This window comes from Ursus americanus, chromosome 1 (assembly GCF_024610735.1).
Source record: "Ursus americanus isolate L20-20 chromosome 1, mUrsAme1.1.p, whole genome shotgun sequence".
Classification (NCBI taxonomy): Eukaryota; Metazoa; Chordata; class Mammalia; order Carnivora; family Ursidae; genus Ursus; species Ursus americanus.
In genome coordinates this window covers 98357755-98378341 of record NC_142127.1, presented here as the reverse complement: position 1 = coordinate 98378341, position 20587 = coordinate 98357755, and the positions used below count along the sequence as shown (strand labels likewise).

The following is a 20587-nucleotide window of genomic DNA, read 5'->3' as shown; positions in this document are numbered from 1 at the left end:
TTAGACTTCGGAGTAGCTCTAGAAGAATCCTAATTCAAAACATCAAATCCAAATGGCTCCATCTTGAACAGGGATGATTTGTAAACCAGTCTCTGGGCTGAGAGAGTCTTTAAGCCACAGGATTGGCTGGGGCTATGAATGACCGACCTCCGGGAGGGTGAAGTGTTAGGAGCGTGGGCTGTGGAGCCTGGTGCCAGCGCTGACTGACCGTGTTGCTGGCAGTTATGTGAAGTCCTCAGTGATGCCTCAACAGGGGCAGAAGAGAGGGACCTTTCTCATCATGTGTTGTTAGAATGATTAACAATGGAACGTTGTCATGTGGTAAGTGCTAGTATGTCTTAGCTTTGGAAAGAGAAAGACTCAAAAGTTTTGAGTCAGACGAGTCGTCAGAACTCATTTTTCTGTATTTTTACTTCTAGAGCTTTGTGCTTTTCCTGCCTTTAAAAACAAATGAAGCAAAACCAAAGTACCTACCTTTCTAGCGGAGTGGCTGAGTAGAGCAGATGCCCGAAAAGGTCAGGTTGATCTATGCAGGGCGGCTGGCCAGCCCAGGTACATGGTGACTAGCCAGAACAGCTTTGACCTACTCCTTCCACTCTCACAGATTTGCTGTGATGACATGTTTACATAATACTCATGCCATTTAATATTTTAAGTCTGTGTTACCTTTAGAAATAATAGCCCATTCCTTGGATGAAGGAATTAGACTGATCTGATCGGTGATTTCTATTTAGCCAAGGGTAATTATAATTATGCTAAGGGGAGAAAAAAAATTAAGTGGCTCTAAAGCACCATCTGGTGGATATCAGATGTTACTGCAGTTTTCCTTTTTTCGTGGCTTCTCTTCTTTTCCCTTCCTTCCTTCCTCTCCTCCAGTACCCAGGATTCAGTGGAGAACGAAGTATACAAAATTCCTACTATCACAGAACTTTTCTTTTTTTAATGTACTTATGCATATGCATATGTTAGGCCGCATGATGAAGAAAAATAAAGCAAGTAAGGATGGATGGCGATGGGGAAGGGATAGGGTGGTCTAAGTGGACCTTTGAGCCCAGGCAAGTCTTTACCCTTTAGGGAAGGGTGTGTCTAGTGAAAGAACAGAGAAGCAAAAGCCCCGAGGCAGATTCCTGGCCCTTTGCAGAATGACTGGCTAGAGTTGGAGTCAAGCTGTGGGAGGGCTCACCAAGGCCGTGCCCACCCACCGTGGAAGAACTTCAGCTTTTGCTTTGAGTGAGATGGGAGGCCTCAGGGCACTGTGAGCCGAGACTAGGAGATGCCAAGAATGCTGGTGCAGAGGCCGCGGGGGGGGGGGGGGGGGGGGCTCTAGCAGTAGACCAGATAAGGGACCAGTTCGGAATATATTTTGAAGGTGGGGCTTACAGTGTTGAATGATGGGTTGGAATGTGTGGAGTAAAAATAAGAAAAGCCAAGGTTTTGTTGGAGCCCTGGGTGAATGCAGATGCCATTTATTGCTCTGGAATACTACTAACAAAGGGACGGATGGATCCAGAAGGTGTCACCACATCCAGCCTCACTGTTTGCAAAGTTAGAGCAAAACATTTGGTGGATTGCATCTCATCTGTTAAACTAAGTAACTATGATAATGCTAAAATAATGCCCATTGTTTGCCAATAATCTCTGAACTCTAGTTCTTTTGACCAGGACAATGGTTTGATGTAGCCTATAAATTATGATAGTAACTTGTCATTAGCTGTATATCTGATTTATGGTCCAAGCTGGTAGGACCTTGATAGGACATGAAGGAATAACTAGGCTATGAGCATGGACACAGGATGCCGCTCATGGAGGCATTCAAAGCTGTACAGTCACGTCAAGGCTGGTTCTAAAAATACCAGTGCCCAGGCTCTAAACCAGACCTGTCAGACGAGAATCTTCAGGACATGCTCGCCATCTCCATGTGTCCACACCGATAAAGCTCCCTGGAGTTTCCAGCACACTGGGGGCTTGAGACGCGCCGACGTACCCTTAGGCTGAGTTAGCCCGGTGGTGCTGGCATGGCTCTGACCTTCCCTGAGTCCTGTGTTACTCAGCAAACCGCTGTTAAACGGCTGCTCTGTGGGCACTCCCGAGGGTCCAAAGGTGAATTAAACAGTTGCCCTCAAGGGAGACACGAAATGAAATTGTGGCTGGGTGATGTGATGTGAGAAGTTGCTGAATGACAGGTCCTAAAGAAAAAGCAAAGTCACTGGGCAGAAGAGCAGGTTTCTCCTGAGGAGATGACATTTGAGCTGGTTTCAGGCTAACAGCTCACACAAGAGGGCTCCGGAAGGGGATCCATCCTCAGACAAAGCCATCTTACTCCCTGGGGGTGTGAGAGCCACAACGATGCTGTTGTCAGTATATAAGCCTGAAGTGCCTGGTGGGAATGTGAGGGTTGTGGGCAGGAATAAAGGGTGGCTCATTCTTGTTGCAGGGGACCAAGCAGAGCACGATCAGGACAGTTCGGGAAATGATGCATGAAACAGACAGTTGCTGTTAGTATCCATACTGCCAAAAAGTTGGCCCAAGAAAAAAGGCAGCGTAAATTCTGAAAATCTGAACTTGTTGTACTTTTGTTCTTCTGTAGGTTGGTACAGGTCTTGGGCCTACACTGGAGTTTTATGCACTTGTATCTCAGGAACTACAGAGAGCTGACTTGGGTCTCTGGAGAGGTGAAGAAGTGACTCTTAGCAATCCAAAAGGTAATATTAATTTGTGAGTCAGTCAGTTTGTGTTTTTCAGATTAGGTAAAAGGGCCTTTAAAATTCATTAAATAGATTTAATTTCTAGTAGAGGGCCATGTTCTTTGACCTTAATTTGACTTTTAGCCTTTCTTTTCTCTCTTATCAAGTTAGGGAGAGCCTTCCAGCTCTAGAGGACTTCATTCATGATCTGTCTGATTTTGAGAACACTGCATTTCTTAGATGTTCTTAGTTACCAGGTTTTGTCCTGTCTTATTTTGTTTTGGGAAATGACATCTAAAGTTTTATGACTTGCTCATTTTATAGGAAGCCAAGAAGGGACCAAGTATATTCAAAACCTCCAGGGCCTGTTCGCGCTTCCCTTTGGTAGGACGGCTAAGCCAGCTCACATCGCAAAGGTTAAGATGAAGTTTCGCTTCTTAGGAAAATTAATGGCCAAGGCTATCATGGATTTCAGATTGGTAAGTTTAGGATTATTTGCTTGCCTGCAACTTTTTTGTATCCATGTACTCCAAAAGTATCTTTAATCCCCTGCACTTCTTGCTGTGTTGTAGAACAGTGTTCCACAGACTTTAATGTGCCCGTGAATTACATGGAGATTCTATTTAAAAAGCTAATTCGGGTTCAGTGGCTCAGGGGTGAGGCCCACGATTGCACATTTTCTTATTTTTTCTTTTTGTTTGCTGCTTTTCTCATTAAAGATTTCACATTTTCATCTGAGCTCCCAGGTGATGCCAAAGTGCTGTTATGAACCATTCCTTTAGTAGCAAGGTTCAGAGAATCCAGCGACATGAAGAGTGGTTTTAAAGTATTTGTGATTCGATTTTTAATTCATTTAGGAAAGCCTGAGCTTTCTGCAGCTGAACTGCAATGAGTCATCATTGGAATGATGGGAGGGAAAATAACCCGTGAACGAAGTATTAACCGAGGTCCAAGTGTTTGCAGGCCCTTCTTCATTTCCTCTTTTCACATTTTCTGAGATACTTGGTCAGTATGTAGAAGACGTTTTCTTTTTATCCAGGGTCAGGTTTCCCAGCTGACAATTTTGCTCTGCCCACAGAAGCGCTGTTAATCAGTCATTTTAGAAGTTACATTTTTTTTTCAGTTTTAATTAGTTGGTTCTTCTTTTTAACCTCTCTTTTTTCCCCCAAATGTGCAGTAATACGAACTACAGTGGAATTTAGTTTACTTCGCCCCAAATAGAGTAAGATTCCTGTAAATATCTCTTTAGTTTGGAGGCCCTTATGGAGAATGTATGTCCATTATTGGAAGATAACCTTTTTGGGGTCAGTGTTTAAATAGGATTCTTTGGTGCACTAAATTTTTCACAAAATCAAGGCCCCAAATTGGGTTTAAATGGGAACAGTTCCAAAATTGGGTTTTTTTTGGAGGAGGGGTGTGTATTACTCGGCCTTTATAAACGATCTCTTAAAGTGTCAGTTACAGAACTGAGGCAATTCTAGAAGCTTAGTGTGACTGTTAGAACATTTTGTATATTTCCTTTCAGGTGGACCTTCCCCTTGGCTTACCCTTTTATAAGTGGATGCTGAGGCAGGAAACTTCACTGACATCACACGATTTGTTTGACATTGACCCGGTTGTAGCCAGATCCGTGTATCACCTAGAAGACATTGTCAGACAGAAGAAAAGACTTGAACAAGATAAATCCCAGGTGAGCTTAGAAGATGAGGAAACGGTCAAGTGGATCAGTTTCTTACTGTTGCAAGATGAGGTCTTTGTTAAGTGGTTTATATTTGGCGCAGTTATTACTTTATATTATTTTACTTATATTTTAGAAGAGTTTAATTTTTTTATTGGAGTAACTGAAACAATTTCACAGTGGGTCAGATGACCTATAAAAACAGCAGGTGATAAATACACAGCTTGATTAACAAATGAAATACACTCCTGTCTTGAACCCATAAGGCTCATACTTATTAAATTTTAAGATGGGTATTATGTATCTGGGCAGATACGGTATCATACTGAATTTTTTTAGTAAGCATTTGAATCAATAAAAACTATCCTCGGGACAGATTGTTTTTCCAGAAAGGTAACTTAATTTAGGAACAGTCCATTTGTTTCTAGAAAGATCTCAGGAAAATAGTTTTAAAGGTCATAGTAGGTGTTCACTATTTCTTAGTAACACCTGTTGAGGCTTCTCTGTTAGAATGGGTGATCTTGAGCTTTGTATTATTAATGTATATTCTTTACATATTAGTAAGAGATTAAACATTATTTGACCCAATCTGAGATTAATAGTGGTTCTGTATGAGACATTAGAAGAAGACAAAGTTACATTTAAAAAACAGTGGCACAGATTCAATTAGCTGTATTCGGGCAGGCAATGTGGACCAGTGTCCCATTTTATAAATTATGTAAAGTAAGAATTGAGGCAATTCTGTAGGGAAAGTGTCACACCTCCTGATAAACTGGAGAACAGCTGGCAAGAGATGGGGATTTTAGAATTCCTTGTATCAGAGAAGAAGGTGAGTTGTAAGGGAATTAATTTTATCTCTTATTAATTGGTGATTTTTGGAAAAATAAGTTTGTGCATTAAGAGCAATAGACATTAAAAGAGGCCAAGTCCATCTTTTCCTTAGAAGATCTGTTGTCTTAGGATTGTTAGAATCAGTTTTATGCTTACCAACTTTGTAAATTTTAAAAACGAATGCAATCTTTTTTTTTTTTTTTTTTTTTTTTAAGATTTTATTTATTTGACAGAGATAGAGACAGCCAGTGAGAGAGGGAACACAAGCAGGGGGAGTGGGAGAGGAAGAAGCAGGCTCCTAGCGGAGGAGCCTGATGTGGGGCTCGATCCCATAACGCCGGGATCACGCCCTGAGCCGAAGGCAGACGCTTAGCCGCTGTGCCACCCAGGCGCCCCTAAAAACGAATGCAGTCTTATTTGGAATCATCTCTTAGGTAAAAAAAATGGCTCCCCAAAAAGGCAGGAAAGAAAGTGAAACTCACAGCACTATTCCAAGTGCCATATGTGTATGAAATCTTTAATCCACAGCACCCTTCGGAGACTTGGGTAGTCCTGTTACTCCTCGTTTGCACGTGAGAACCCCGAGGCAGGTAGATCGCGTAGCCGGCCGAGGCCGCGGATCCAGGGTGTGGGAGGAGAGCTGGAAATCACACGGGGCTGTTCGCTCTCCACCCGCTCTCTGCCTCAACTCTTTGATGAGATTTGTTCTTCTAATCTTGAATCTTTGTTTTTTGATGTTGTCAATTTAAAAGTATAAAAAGCACAGAAACCACATTGCACAGAGACTGTTGTGCCGTAGGAAGCAGTTCCCACGCAGCGCGTGAGCAATGGCGGTGTGCGGCGTCCGGAGCGCCTCGCCTCGCTGGTGGTGAAGCGCGGCCGCAGCAGCCTCGGTAGTGTTGTGAAGTCTCAGATACGTGGGCAGTGGGCGACATGTGGGCTGAATGGGCTCAATGAGCTCATGTAAGGTCTGAAGAAATGAACAGCGAATTCCTTTTCAGTATCTCGGGACACCGTATGTTCTAGATTCCTCTCGGTAATAGCATTTTGTAATGCAGACCTTCATGAGTAAGACGTTCCTTACGGAGCTGCGGGAGAAGAGGCTTTCCGTTAGGATGGCAGCGACCGCCTTGATCTGCGCGAGAGGTGGGGGGCAGTTTTGAGAGCTTTCCAGCAGGAGGATGTTGGGTGGACATGGATGACTCCCGTCTCGTCTTTCTGAGGAATACCTCAGACGTCACATGGAAGGCGTCCCTTCTGGCGTCACCAGTGACTCACCGGGAGCTGAGGAGAGACCTAAACACGGGCTACCCTGCAGTCCTAAACGGCTTTTCATTTCCTGTTTAAAACGACTGATTTTAAATCAGAACTTCTCGATTTTTTTAGTTTAAATGGCTAATTTCTTGCACGTGGACTGTTTAGCCGCTAGGAATTTCATGCTTGGCGGCATCTCCAACTTGGAAAGCCGTTTCACTTCTTCCTCCTATACCAGATACCTTCATTTGCAGGTAGTAGTTGCAGTTTTGTATGTTGGTCTTTGGTTTCCAATCTAAAAATACATATATTTTATATAAGCCTTAACTATTCCTAAGCATTTAAAAAAGTGAATAATACAAACTGCTTTTAACATTTGTCTTTTGAGTATGACCTGAGGGCTTTGGTGGAACCTTTCTTCATTGCTGCATTATTGTGTGGATACAGATCCGGTTGCGCTAGTCCGGAGTCACTGAATGAGGAGTCTCCAGGGTGTTCCTTAGACTTGAGCTTTGGGGGGGTGGGGGGCGCAGTTAATTACCGTTCCTCGGATAGTGCGTTATTTGCGTTTACTCAAGTAATAATGCATTATTTGCATTTATGGTTTCCTGTCTAAGGAATGGTGATTAACTATATATATATATATATATAATTGGATTCATTAAGATTAATATAGAATTTAGGAAAAGTTTGTCTGGCTCTGTAACGACTCTTAACCATCATGTAAGTGGTTATGACTTTCCATGGGAAATCTGATTTGAAATATGGTCAAATTGATGGACAGCTCATTTCGAAGGAACACTAAAGTGATCTTATTTTTCCCCATATAAAAATAGTTGGATTCTGAAGTGCCTAAGTTTATTTCCTTTGTGATCTGTGACTTTTTCATGCGTAGGTGATGACACAAAAAGAAATACTGTACGAGCGGAAGGAACCCATAAAACGTATTAGCCTATCTTCTGTTTTATAAACACAGACACAGAACCAACTGAATGACGGCTTGACCTCTCTCACCCCCCGTTTTTTAGACCAAAGAGAGTCTACAGTATGCATTAGAAACCCTGACCATGAACGGCTGCTCAGTTGAAGATCTAGGGTTGGATTTCACTCTGCCAGGGTTTCCCAACATCGAACTGAAGAAAGGAGGAAAGGATATACCAGTCACCATCCACAATTTAGAGGAGTATCTAAGAGTACGTAATCGCGGCGCGCTTCGGGGAGAAGGCCAGCGTGGGGGCTCGGGGCTTCCTGTTGGCCCTGTTCTGGGGGAGAGGGAAAGCGCCAGCCCAGGGAAGCTGCCTTTCCTGCCCAGCTGAGACCCTCGCACCCAAGATCACCGCGTCACGTCCGTTTCTTCAGGCCTTAGCTTCTGTCTGCGCTTGAGAGAACGTGTCAGATGGTTCATGATGTCTCTTATGACCTCAGATTTGCTATCTTCAGGCTTGAATACTAATAACATCACATTGTCTTCATTTAAAAGAGATAGTGAAAAGGAGCCATCACTTGTGTTCCCGCTAAACTGCATTTTGTCTATCAAAGTAGCTAACTTGGTAGAATTCACACACACACAGGTTTATGGGTGTGGCAAAGGCTTTCAGATAATTCATGGTTCTTAACCATATTTGCTAAATTAAGGGGAAATATTTTGTATTGAAAAGAAATTTTGTTTTAAGTTATAACCTATATAGATCTTTATTACTACTTTTTGAAAACTTTTCTTTTGGTTTATTTCTGACTTAAGTGGGAAGAGCACTGGGTTCAAGACAGAACACCATCTACACCCAGACTTGGGTTTTCCAGCAACCTGCAGTGGGATTTTATAGATAGAATCTCTGAAAAATGTTGGCTCTGGTTTCTTCATCTGGTAGAGAAAGAGAGTAGATAGCAGAGGTCTTCAGATATTATTTAGTGTCCCCAACAGTCCTGTGACTGATAGACCCTCCCTTTAACATTCAGAAGACTGTCTGCTCATACTACCTGCGTCTTTTCCTCACTTTGAGAAAGCTGACCTTTTAGCCTAGTGGTAAGTGACCAGATAAGGTTCTCTGAAAATAATTTGTAATAATGCTTATGTTTTTGTTTTCATTTTTATCTGAGTATGTCCTGTATTTCTTGAACCCAGTCGGTTAGCCAAAGTCACTGATGACTAGATAATGTTGGACCAATAACAGATGCTTTCTGTTACTTTTCAATTTCCCGTGACTGCATTTCCGCAGTTAGCCTTTTCTGAGTGAAGGTGCACTATGGAGGGGTTGGCTTCTAAGAACTTAATCAGGATTTAGATCTAAAATTCTCACATTAAAAACTCAAAACACTTAACAGTTGGTAATTGTGAATCTTGAAACATTAGCTTTACTTCTTAATAACATTTTACCCTCTTGGGAAACTCTCATCTGCTTCTCATCCGGTAAGGTACTGTTCTGTGCCATCGGGATTTTACATAAGTGAATTTTAAAAACACACTAAATATAAATGCTCATGGGTTGTTTTTGTTTGTTTGTTGTTGTTGTTTTACGTTTTCTTATTGGCCGGGCCCCGGGTACAAGTTGACCTGAGTGATCTTTTACGCAGTTTTCCGAGCGGTAATTTAGAGACTTAATAACTTGTAGTTTGTTTTTTCTTTTTCGTTGTTATTTTTTTAAGTGATCAGGAAGGATGTTTCCCTGTGCTTTGCCACATATTGAATAGGAGAGAGAAATGAATTCTTGTCACAGTTTCTAAAAGACCTTTCTTTTTGCAGCTGGTTATATTCTGGGCTCTAAACGAAGGTGTTTCCAGGCAGTTCGATTCCTTCAGAGATGGATTTGAATCCGTCTTCCCACTTAGTCATCTTCAGTACTTCTACCCGGAAGAAGTGAGTAGCTTGTGTCTACGAGGTAGCGCTGCTCATCGCTCCCTGTGTATCTGCAGTTATCTTAGCGGGCTGTCTCCGTGCCATCTAGCCAGACATTGTTACCGCAAAAACCAAGCGGGGATGGGGGTGGTGGGAGGTTTGGGAAAGATCATTTTGCTGAGCAAAGAAGAGTATTAAATACAAAGTATAATATAATATAAATGTAACATTTTATATGATATAAATACTAAATATAATTTAACTGTTAGGGAGTAGGGTCTGGGTGCGATTGGTGAGCACATAGCCTCGTTGTCACCTGAGCCTGGTGTCCCCCGGGAGGGTGGGATGCAGGTGTCTGCGGTGTTTTTTTTTTTAACCTAAACTTCCTGGATTAGGTGAGACATTGATTTACGATTGGAGACAGTCTTTGAAGTTTTAAGGAAGTGTTGCAAATACTGTTGAGAAGTGGGGACATGAGCGTATGTGCAGTTTTCCAGCCTTCTTATTGCAACAAGAATCTGAAAATCCACGGGCTGGTGGTGACATGGTATAGAAAGGAGCCCAGTTTGGAATCCCTTTTGAGGAGTAACTTTAGAACACACGCCTGTTTCTGGCTGAATCCAGCTATCTTCGAATGACTTAGTGTTATCATCTCCATTATGATTTTTATTTCCGATCCGATTTGCCACTTACTGAAGCAGGTGGTGTACCGGACACTTTGAGGCACTGAGGGTCGCCTGGAATTGAATTCTGGTCCCCACCACTTAACCGTATGACCTTCTCTAGGTCATATCGTATCTGATCTGCCTGCCTCGTCTGTAAAATTGTGATGCCCTCTGTCTTACTGAGCAGGATGCATAAAGTACCTGACAGTGGGTGACATACAGCAGATACTGAATTTTATGTGCCCTGAATTGGATTTTCTCAAAGTACCCAGTCATTCCACGGATGGGCAGTTAACCAGAGAAAAGACGGTTTAATTTTAAACTGATGTTAGATTTTCCAAGGAGGCATGAGCACTTCTTGCTTTCCAGTGTTCCCCCGTGATGGCTAGCTGGTCCCCGGGCCGCCCCGGCCACCACCTGGCAACCATCTGCCTCTCTCTACAAAGCGAGAAAGCTGTCCGTTAGCTGCGTCTCCGTTCAGCTCGCTTCCCCCACTTCTCTCTGCTGAGGCTCAGTAGTCTGCGTCTTGGCTTCCTTTGTTGTAAACCCTCGTGTTTCTAGAAAACACCATTTATGAACTCTGCCTGGTTAGAAGTAGATTATCAAGTGAAAGCCTCTAAAGACATGAGAAGAGTTAGGAAAACTCAAACCAAGGGTTTGTGTCAGGTATGTTTTGTTGGCGATTAGAAGTTTCTCTAGGACCCAGTCCCCTGCAAATGGGCAGGGTACCTATCAACGCACCGAAGAGGAGACTGATTTTATAAATACAGGAGAAGAGCACATGGTATATAAAAAGAGGTCCGAAGCAGAACTTCTGATGCTGAAAATGATCTTTTTATTTGGCACATGGAGACCTGTACTGTATTGCATACCGCAAAACCACATGTCCTGTGAGCTTTCACTCAGTTCCGCAGCTGTCTTTAGTAATTTGTTACCATTGTGTAAACACGCAGCTGGATCAGCTCTTGTGTGGCAGTAAAGCAGACACTTGGGACGCAAAGACACTGATGGAATGCTGCAGGCCAGATCACGGTTACACTCACGACAGGTAAGTAGTGGGATCTGCTGGTTTTTAATTTGATGGTCAAGAATTTGGTGGTGTGTGTATGTGTGTATATATACACATTATCAACATTTTTAAATTTGTCTACCTATTTTCTTGTTTTTTCCTTAATTTTTTAAAACTTTTTTTTTTTAATTTATTTATTAGAGCACGGGCACAAGCGGGGAGAGGGCCAGAGGGAGAAGCAGACTCCCCGTGGAGCAGGGAGCCCATGAGGGGCTCGATCCCAGGACCCTGAGATGACCTGAGCCAAAGGCAGATGCTTAACTGACTGAGCCACCTGTGCACCCTAAATTTTGTCGACCTATTTTAAAGGAGACTTTCTGATATTTTGGTCTCCTTTCTGTTAAGACCTTAGGACCCAAACATTCTTTTTCAAGCATTTCTGCAAAAATGAACAGGGAGGGGGGTAGAGGGGAGAGCAGAGGTCTAACCCCACTACCCGTTTTTCTCTGTAGTAAAATGGAGACATCTGTCCAATCCCTGACAAGTCTTGTTACAACAGTAATCCTTCCGTTTGAATTCCAGCTGTGACAGCAGAAACAAATTTGATTTCAGAGTGCACTATATCGTGAATTCATAGGTGGTCATAGTTAACTTTTTGCAGTCTGTAGCCAATTGTGAGAGTCTGCATTGTGGGGCAATTCAAAACTGGTTTTTAAAACGATGAAATAATTGCGGTTATTTCTTTCTTTCGTAGTCGGGCTGTGAAGTTCTTGTTCGAGATTCTCAGTAGTTTTGACAATGAGCAGCAGAGGTTATTTCTGCAGTTTGTGACAGGTAGCCCGAGATTGCCTGTTGGAGGTGGGTACGCCTTTGCTCAGTGTGGGGGGTGGGGGTGTGGCAGACAGACAGACACTTCAGTACCACCAGTACGGTACACTGTGTTTGACTTAACAGTGCCTCTTAGTTACCCTAATACCATAATGCTTCTGAGCTTTCAGTTTGTTTTGCAGGACGTAAGCGCTGTCACCAGCAGGGAAATTCCTAGGGACTGACTTAAACACATTGAAGTAGGATCATTAGTGAACATGTAATGCTACTTTTCTAGATCCTCAGGCCATTTGAACAGTACAGACTCTTTGATGAGAATGCACTATAAAGTCTCCTTTCCCAGAAGTGAGTCAGTCCTAATAGGCATTGAATTGATATTCTGTTTTAAAAGTCAGAAAGCCTAAGGAACTGTTTGTCTCCATCTTGTATGAGGGCTTTTTATGGTAAATAAAGCAGATACCAGGCACCATACGCTAAACGCATGTCAAATGTGTAGATTTAATTGCCAAGCAAGAAAGAACACCGTGTGCGCGTGCGCGGGTGTGGGTGTGGGTGCTAACCCCGTACAGTGAGGCAGTGCGGTGTTTCCTGGTAGCAGCAGCAGCAGAAGAGTGTGTTTGGGATTCCAGACTGATTCTCCTCCCGGCTAAGAAAATGTTGTCCTCTGAGTTGGCCATATGCGTCCCGTAAGCTTACTAAGTTCCTTGGTCTTTCTTCCTTCCCCTTTCATCAGGCTTCCGGAGTTTGAATCCACCTTTGACAATTGTCCGGAAGACATTCGAATCAACGGAAAACCCCGATGACTTCTTGCCCTCTGTAATGACTTGTGTGAACTATCTTAAGTTGCCGGACTACTCGAGCATTGAGATCATGCGTGAGAAACTGTTGATTGCAGCGAGAGAAGGGCAGCAGTCGTTCCATCTTTCCTGATCACAACGAGAAATGCAGTGTCTGCCTGTTACAGCAAAAGAAAAAAATCATGATTTCTTTTCTAAATGTATCACCTGAGTCAAGGAAACATGTTACGCCTTCTTGTTGTAGGAAAAACGGCTTGCAGGTTATACAAGAGACACTTGGTTGATATTCATTAATGGCCCCATGGACTTAAAAGTGATCAGGCCCTAAAACGTTGTTGTGATGAGGTTTCTTTAGCAAGTTCTTGTTTAAATTATCATTTATTTGATGAGTGAAGTTTTTAACTTGCTTTGCTGTGTGAAATTTAAAAAAAGGGATGTTTTTCCAGGCTGAAACAATAAATGTCGCTGTGCAGTTTAATTCTGGGCTGTGTGTATCCATCGAGCTAAGTCTGCAGTTTTGTTTTCTCCAAAGACGACTCTTGTACATAGTACAGAAATTCAAGCTCACGTGTATTTGACAAATACGGTCTAGTAGGTTAGCTCTTTGTGCTTTCCACACCCCCTCCCACTGCCCTCCCTGAGTCCTGTATTGTCTGCAGTCCACACGGTTCTTTTGTATACAGCACTCACAGTGGTTCCATTTTCTTTAGCCATGGGCTTCTGTTTGTTGTTCCATGTTCTCTCTCAAATTAAGATATAATTTAAAACTCATTGAATGGAAATATATTGTCAATACAATTCAGCCTTTGTAGCTAGGTAGACTTTTCTCATAGCTTAGTTCTAATCTAGCTGTAGGGCGCATTGCTGGCCTTTTCCCAGTGACACACGAGGACTGTTTACACGGTGATCTGGTGACCACAGCAACTTCTAGGCTGAGGCCGGGAAAGCGCATTCATTTCCTCTGTGTAGGTTAAAAAGTCCGCAGCTCAGGCTAGGCTGGCTGGGATTTATTATCCTAAGACCAGAGCATTTTGAATTTGATGTAACGTTTTAAACAAAATTAGCAGTTTTCATTCCCTATTGGAGTAAAAGAATTTTTTTCCTTCCTTGTCCTTGCTCTAAGTTTCTGTTCAGAGTCTTCTTCCTTCCACACTCCCCTGCCCCTTCCCCCAGTGCTCACTTGGGACGAACAGTTCAGCCTTTGTCTCGGCTCCGATAGAAGCTCCTATAAGCAAAGCTGTGTCCGGTGGCTTCAGGGCTGATTTCTCAGATCTGCAGTAAGCCATCAGGTCGATGTTTTACCTGAAAATAAATAAAGTTCGCTTCACCCTTTTGTTTTTAGTTCTGTGCTGTATGCATAACTTTCCATCGTGTAGATGTATTTCAGTGCAAGCAAATCGTCACGTCTCCATGATTCCGCATCATGGCTGATTGAGCTATTCAAAGAATTTATAATAGCAACTGGAAGAACATAAAACGTGACAAGAAAATGGGAGGAGACTCCTTCCTTCCTAAGGTTCAAAATTAAGCCTGTTGCATAAATTTGAGAGAATTCCCGTAATCCATCTTTTTGAAAATGAGAGATGAGCTCATTGTTTTGTTTTTTTATTGAACTTTGAGAAATCAGTTCTCTTTTGTTTTACAGACTATTCCAAAGTCTTATTTAATTGGTGTAGAAACACCTTTGTTTCCCATCCCTCCATCGAAGAGAACGTTAGTGGCTTGTTTTATTTCGATGATTTTGTCATTTTTCACTTAAATGGCCTCATATGGACCATCCCCCTCCTCACCGAGAACTTGGGCGGTGACCTGTTACGTGTGGTGGAGCTGTCGGAGGAGCTCAGGGGGGCATCTCTCCCTGGTCCCTGCAGAGGCCCTGGCAAGCGAGCAGCTTCACCGTGACGCCCAAGAAGGGAGTTGCGTTTCTGCAGTTCTGACACGGACAGCCTAGGAGCCCAGCGGTGCGAAGTTTGTGTTAAAGAATGAGCCAATTTGTTTGAACTGTTCTGATACCTTTTTACAAACTAAGCACAAAGATTTTTGTGTGAACATAGCATTTTGTTCATTTTTTCTAAGGGTTCTTTGTTAAAATTTAGACCTGTATAAACAAAGCAATGTTTCCTACTAAACTATCTGTATCTGACATTTTATCCGTAATGTGGCCCTTGGCAGTTGTGGCCTCGTTGATTTTCCACGTCGACCAGTACATGGGATGGTTTCGAATCAAACTCTGGAGGTTGGTTGTTTCCAAGTCAGTAGTTCACCTGTTTAAATGCTTTTAGTCCTCAGCTTCCTCCTTCGTGTATGGGATCCCTTGTTAATTAGGGGCAGGAAGACTCTTCCCATTTTAAAGCAATCTCTCTCTCGGCAGAGGCCTTAATCTTGCATCGTAGGGAAGAAGGTATATACTTCATTTGCTATTATTCCAGTTTTGCCTTAAATTTATTTGCTTAGTAGTCCTAACCAACAAGCACTGATGTCAAAGTATGCTTTATACACCTAGATGGGTGAGTAGTGACAGATTTTGTTGTCCTTTCATTTTTGCCGACGTGGAGTCAGATGTTAGTCACAGCCAACACCCACTGTGTGGTGTCGTCTCGACAGTTAACTGATCGGATCTGCTTTGTATCTGAGAACATATTTTTAACTACTTTAAGAAGGAAGGAAAAGGCAATTAAATGAAATCCCCTCATCCCAGCTCCTCCAAAAAGTGAATTGTGAGTTCTAGGTAGTCTAATCAGGAACAGACATGGAGAGAGTTCTAGATGCCTTAGTCCAACCCAGCAGAAAACTTCCACACAGCTACTCGTTGTAAGGATACAGACTTCTCTCTTCCTGTGCTTCGGCTCTGGTTCCTGTGTTTGTAGCGACTGAGAACTTTCTTTGACTTCATTCTATGAAGAAGGTAGTATCCCTAATACCTCCCTTCCCTGCGTTTGGCTGTTGCCGTGGCTCAGGCCATGGGAGGGGGCGGGGCAGCTGACTGACCATGACCAGTCACTTCCTGGTCCAGAGTTACAGCCATGGGGCGTCCTGTGCAGAAAGGCATCCCAGAAATGAGATCCAACTCTTGGTGTAACACAGTAAGGATGATCTTGCCAGCAAATTCTAAGTGTGTCTTCCCTCTGGTTGGTTCGTCAGCTGTTGAGGCTATGCTCCCGATTCCTGTCAGTGCTTAGGAACTCGGGAAATGGGAACGTCCGTGATATTGCAGGAAAGCTGTACCCGAGAAAGGAGACTTGCAGGGGAAAGACATAACCATGCATTCAGAACCAAATCCTCGTGTGGGATTCTGGGTGCCATTGTTCCTTCTCCATTAGCAAAGATTTACTTCCTTTATCTTAGGCTTTGGTTTTTTGACCCATTTTATTTTCCCTACTGTAATGAGAACATTCGTTGTTTGGAAATGTCATGCTCTGTATTTCTAATTCTCAGAAATGCTTTTGTATGAGTCTTAGGTTTGACGTGCAGTAGTTGGCATACCCAGTAAAGGATAACCTAGTGACAAATCACTGAAAATGCTTCCTCTGTTACCTCAAAAAAAAATCCAGACAAAATATAGCATTTATATTTCTAGAAAACGGAGGATTGGCTGTTTTCCAAGAACTTCAAGTTAATGCAAGAAAAGTTCTTAACTCTGAAGACTTGTTCTGCATAAAGGAGACATTCTTTACTAATGGAAGAGGTGGTTTTATTTTTACAACAAGCCTACTCATAGTACCAAACCTATAACCGATTGCTGATCTCCTGTGTAAAGCATTTTTTTCTCTTCTCTGAAACAGTGATTTATATGAACTGTTGGAATAATGGAACCTCAAACTACAGATGTGTATGTAAAATTGCATAAATGCACTGACTTCTTCTCCCTGAATATATTTTTAATAAACAGCATTATCCTACATGGTCAGTTTTATTAAATTATGCACAACTAGAGGGTTCTGAGGAGTGGCATGCTTGTATGGGTGGCTTTTGGCAAGCTTCCTGTGGCGGTAGTAACAGTGATCTTAGCCTTCTTTGGAGGCAGATGGTGGAGAATGACGAGTATATGGAGAGAGAGGACCCAAATGTACGCTTGTCGGTGGCGAGAGTTCACACTTGGCAGCTACTCCTGTGCGGCGGGGAAGCGGAGCCCGTGGGGTTGGGAGATTCCTGACAATGTGCACAAGACAATAAAGCCTGGTTGTAACACCATGAAGTCACTGGTTTTGGCTTCCATGACCTGCTGCCCCACCCTTGACAAATGTCTGGATCAGTCTACTTCACTGAAATGGAGAAATAGAATTGATATAAGATAGCATTTTAGGATGTATTATTTAAAAGTGATGCCTGAATTTGTTGGGGGGGGGGTGTTGCTATTCTCCAGGGAACAAGCGAGTGAAGGGTGTCCGTACTATGTACTGATATGCACCTGTCGCACCCGTATATGCGCACAACACCTGCATTCTTCTCTATTGTCTTGGTCAACATGCCTCAGTAGATAAAACCGCATTTTTCCCTTGACGAATCTCTTGGTCTATCAAATGACTTTAAATCACAGATGAAAGGTGCCCCCGAGTCCAAGCCTATCACAAAACGGGCACGTAGGTGAAGGTGAAGTTCGTAACCAATGCCGAGCTATCTGGTAGAATCCGGCGGGGGCGAGGAACGTCGTCTGGTAGCATCACATTTTTGGTTGCTGTAACCGTGGATTGATGTTGGTAGGTTAATGGGTTAAGTAGAAGTCTTAAGTCTTAATGGCAACTGTTGGGTCAGTACTCCAGTAGAAAGCACATAGTGTCCCTTCGGACCCACTTGAGAGCAGTGCTTTTGTGTGTGTTTGTGGAGGGGCGCAATTCTCACAACTTGGATGCTTCCTTGGAGCCCCAACATTCCTTCTCATCCTCAGCCAGGCTAGTAACCTCCCCACCATCCGGTCTGCGTCCCCTCCTCTCCCACTTCCTGGGCGGAGGACCGGAGGCAGGGCTGGAGCCTGGAGAGGTTGCCTGTGCTGGGCACTGCAGGGGGGACAAACCCCAGAACCCCCAAATGTGTATTTGGTCCCCAAGAATTTGCCTTGGGACACCAGATGACCTTGATAGACACGTTAAAGTGTTGGTGTCTCAAATACCCTGTTGTGGCTTCAAGACCCAGGCTCACCTGGATGGTTGCTCTCTCCCTGGGAATTCCGGCTTCCAGAATAGGTTCTAATATCCTCTAGGTTGCTATCATACATCGAAACATTCATTAGGACACTATATTAAGAATTTTTATTTTATCAAAAAAATTCACACTAGGGAATATGTGGGCTGAAGACAGTCGAAGTTGCTAAAGGGACAGCTCAGTGTGTGCGGAGCTTGGTGTTCTGTGGGTAGTTGCCGCAAGGAAGCAGTGCTTTGAAACGATTGTCTAAAATTAACAGTGATGAAGGGAAGTCTCAGTGCACCCCATTCGGTGTTCACTTCCTAATACGAAGAAACTGGGGCCTTTTGTTAAGACTAGTTCTTCCAGCCAGTTCTCCACTCCCAAAGCGAGTCCTGACACCACCTTGTGGAACAGAACATACAGCTCTTAGAATCCACGCACAGCCCCTGGCATCATGACAACTTGCACAGAGCTGTGTAAAGGGCTTGGTGAGAACGATGCTGTGGCCCAGAAAAAGCCCTCCCCCTCCTCCAAGGGAGAGCCATGACCCTGAACTCACACCCTAGTCTCCGCAGTGGTCTAATCAGTTGGGTTATCTAAGGTCATGTTGTAATGTTAATCTCACAATCTTGGGTATGATGCTTTGAATCGTCTTCCAGAGCTTCTCGACAAAGGCATCGTAGGCATTTGGGTTGGCAAGACTCTCCCTAGAAGAGGGGCTGTTGCCGAGCACTCGGCCTGGCCCCTGGCTCCAAATGTGAGTAGCTGTCTAGTCATTGTGACAAGTCAGCATGCCCTCCAACACCTTCAGAGTTCCCAAATACTGGGGTGTGGTTCTCCCAGCTGAGAAACTGACCACGTGTTACAGCTTCAGGGAAGCATTCAGATTTTCTGTTCAGCGGATAGTTGTAGTAAAGAGCAAATCAAAACTTTGTGGAACTTACAGGCAGGCATAAGACAGGGATCCAAAGAGGGAAAAAATTAGCCAGAAAAAGACACAGTTTTGTCCTCCCCCTTTCTGCACACACACTACATATCTCTTTCTCTCCTTGTGTTCTTGGGAGCACATCACCTTCCTTACTATTCTGACATCGGGCCTAAATGAGAACTTGCACACTACTGGAAAGAGGATTCCCTTTTTTTTCTTTTAAAATACAACTAACCTTATTAAGGGAACTTTAAATTCTGGAAATGTCATTGCAATTGTCCCTTTTCCAAATTAAGAACACCCTTAACTAAATTCATTGAGAAAAGCTCAGTAGTTGCAGCTGATGTTGGAGGATGATAATATCCAAGCCAGTGTTTTCAGCAGGAACAACTTACTCAAAACAAGTTGATCTCTTTGCATAAGTTATGGGCTAACGGGGTGGGCAAAACAAGCTTGCTTTCCTCCATGGACAATTAGGTACTGTAATAGATTCGTTTGCTCCCATTTTCCCGATGCATGACATTCCAGATGGATGGAAAGAAGATGAAATCCATTTCCTCCCCAAACATTAAATGGTGTTTTGACAAATAGAAGTAAAAACTTGGGACTTTTGTGGTCTTTCTCTCCAGAGTACCATTTTTCTTACCCATCTCACCATACCCATGGAGATGGGCGGGAGTGGGATGGGGAAACTCTTCAATAACTGATCAATTTGATATTCACAACGAGTGAATGAATTTAAAGAGAGAGAGAGAGAGACAGATGATAGATAGATAGATAGATAGATAGATAGATAGATAGATAGATAGATAGATAGATAATAGATGGATAGGCTTTTATTTAAACTATTGTTTTCTCTTTACAGGGAGATTTCACTAGGCTGTCATGGTCAATGAAGCATACTACAAACACTGTCGTGTGATGTGTTCAGGGCGCCCATATTACCATCTGCAGGAGATGGCATCCCTCCAGTCTTCCGATCTCTGGTGCCTGGCTCGACGCCTGGCATGCAGGTGGTCACTGAAGGAATGAGGGTTCTGCATTTGCCTTGTTTCCTCTTTGCCAGTGAGCTTATTTGCATAATCTGTGCACTTCGACTGCAAGGACTTTAAGGTCCAAGTAGAAAGCAAAATGGAACCAAAACAATTATATATATACAGTTAAGTGCAACTATGAGTGTTCATAAAAATCCAAAGAAGAGGGGCACCTGGGCGGCTCAGTCAGTTAAGCGTCTGCCTTCAGCTCAGGTCCTGACCCCGGGGTCATAGGATCAAGTACTGCACTGGGCTCCCTGCTCAGTGGGAAACCCGCTTCTCCCTCTCCTCCCCACTCATGCTCTCTCTCGCTATCTCTGTCTCTCTCTCTCTCACTTCAATCAATCCAAAGAAGAGTTAGGGTCATCAACAGTCAGAATTACACCCGCTCAGAAAAACTACCTCTTTGCGTCGTCACTCGCTGCCACCAAGAGCAGTAACAACCAGGTCCATCCCCACAGGCAATGCTGTGTTCTCTGCCAACGTGCTGTTGGCACAGACCAGTTGTATGTTTATGGTAAATAGTTCGCTTGGGCCAGTATAGACTAAATAAACAAAATTAGAGATTGTTCAGGAAGGGAACTTAGATCCGTGACCAAGTAGGATGAGCTCGGTAGGAATGATTAGGAATATCAGTGTTGGTCAATTTAAAAAGCACCGTTATAACAAAACCAATGATTGAAAAAAGATCTTACTGTTTCTCTCACCGGAATAGATAAGCTACAGGGGAAGACAAAAGTCCATTTTGAAAACAAAACTCATTTTTTAAAATCAATTTGAAGGTGACAAATAGAGAATTGAAATAAATTTCTTAGTACAGACAGCCCAGGAGAGAGGGAAAGTCAACACACACTGACTTCTTATAATTGCCAAAACATTTACAGGGGTGGGTTCTGCCTTCAGGAATATTGTTTTTGTGATGATA

At 43.2% G+C, this 20587-nt stretch overlaps 1 protein-coding gene across 17 annotated transcripts in view; it reads left to right on the top strand.

Moving 5' to 3' along the window:
• TRIP12 (thyroid hormone receptor interactor 12) overlaps window positions 1-13057 on the top strand; it is a 140259-nt gene extending 127202 nt beyond the window's left edge. For all 17 annotated transcript variants that reach the window (XM_045794170.2, XM_045794178.2, XM_045794173.2 and 14 more), the window contains 8 exons: window positions 2588-2702; window positions 3009-3163; window positions 4210-4374; window positions 7476-7640; window positions 9188-9301; window positions 10899-10993; window positions 11709-11812; window positions 12516-13057. In XM_045794170.2, coding sequence (XP_045650126.1) covers window positions 2588-2702; window positions 3009-3163; window positions 4210-4374; window positions 7476-7640; window positions 9188-9301; window positions 10899-10993; window positions 11709-11812; window positions 12516-12712 — 1110 coding nt within the window. In that variant the 3' untranslated portion in view covers window positions 12713-13057. The remainder of the gene's footprint in view (window positions 1-2587; window positions 2703-3008; window positions 3164-4209; window positions 4375-7475; window positions 7641-9187; window positions 9302-10898; window positions 10994-11708; window positions 11813-12515) is intronic.
• Window positions 13058-20587: the final 7530 nt, after the last annotated feature.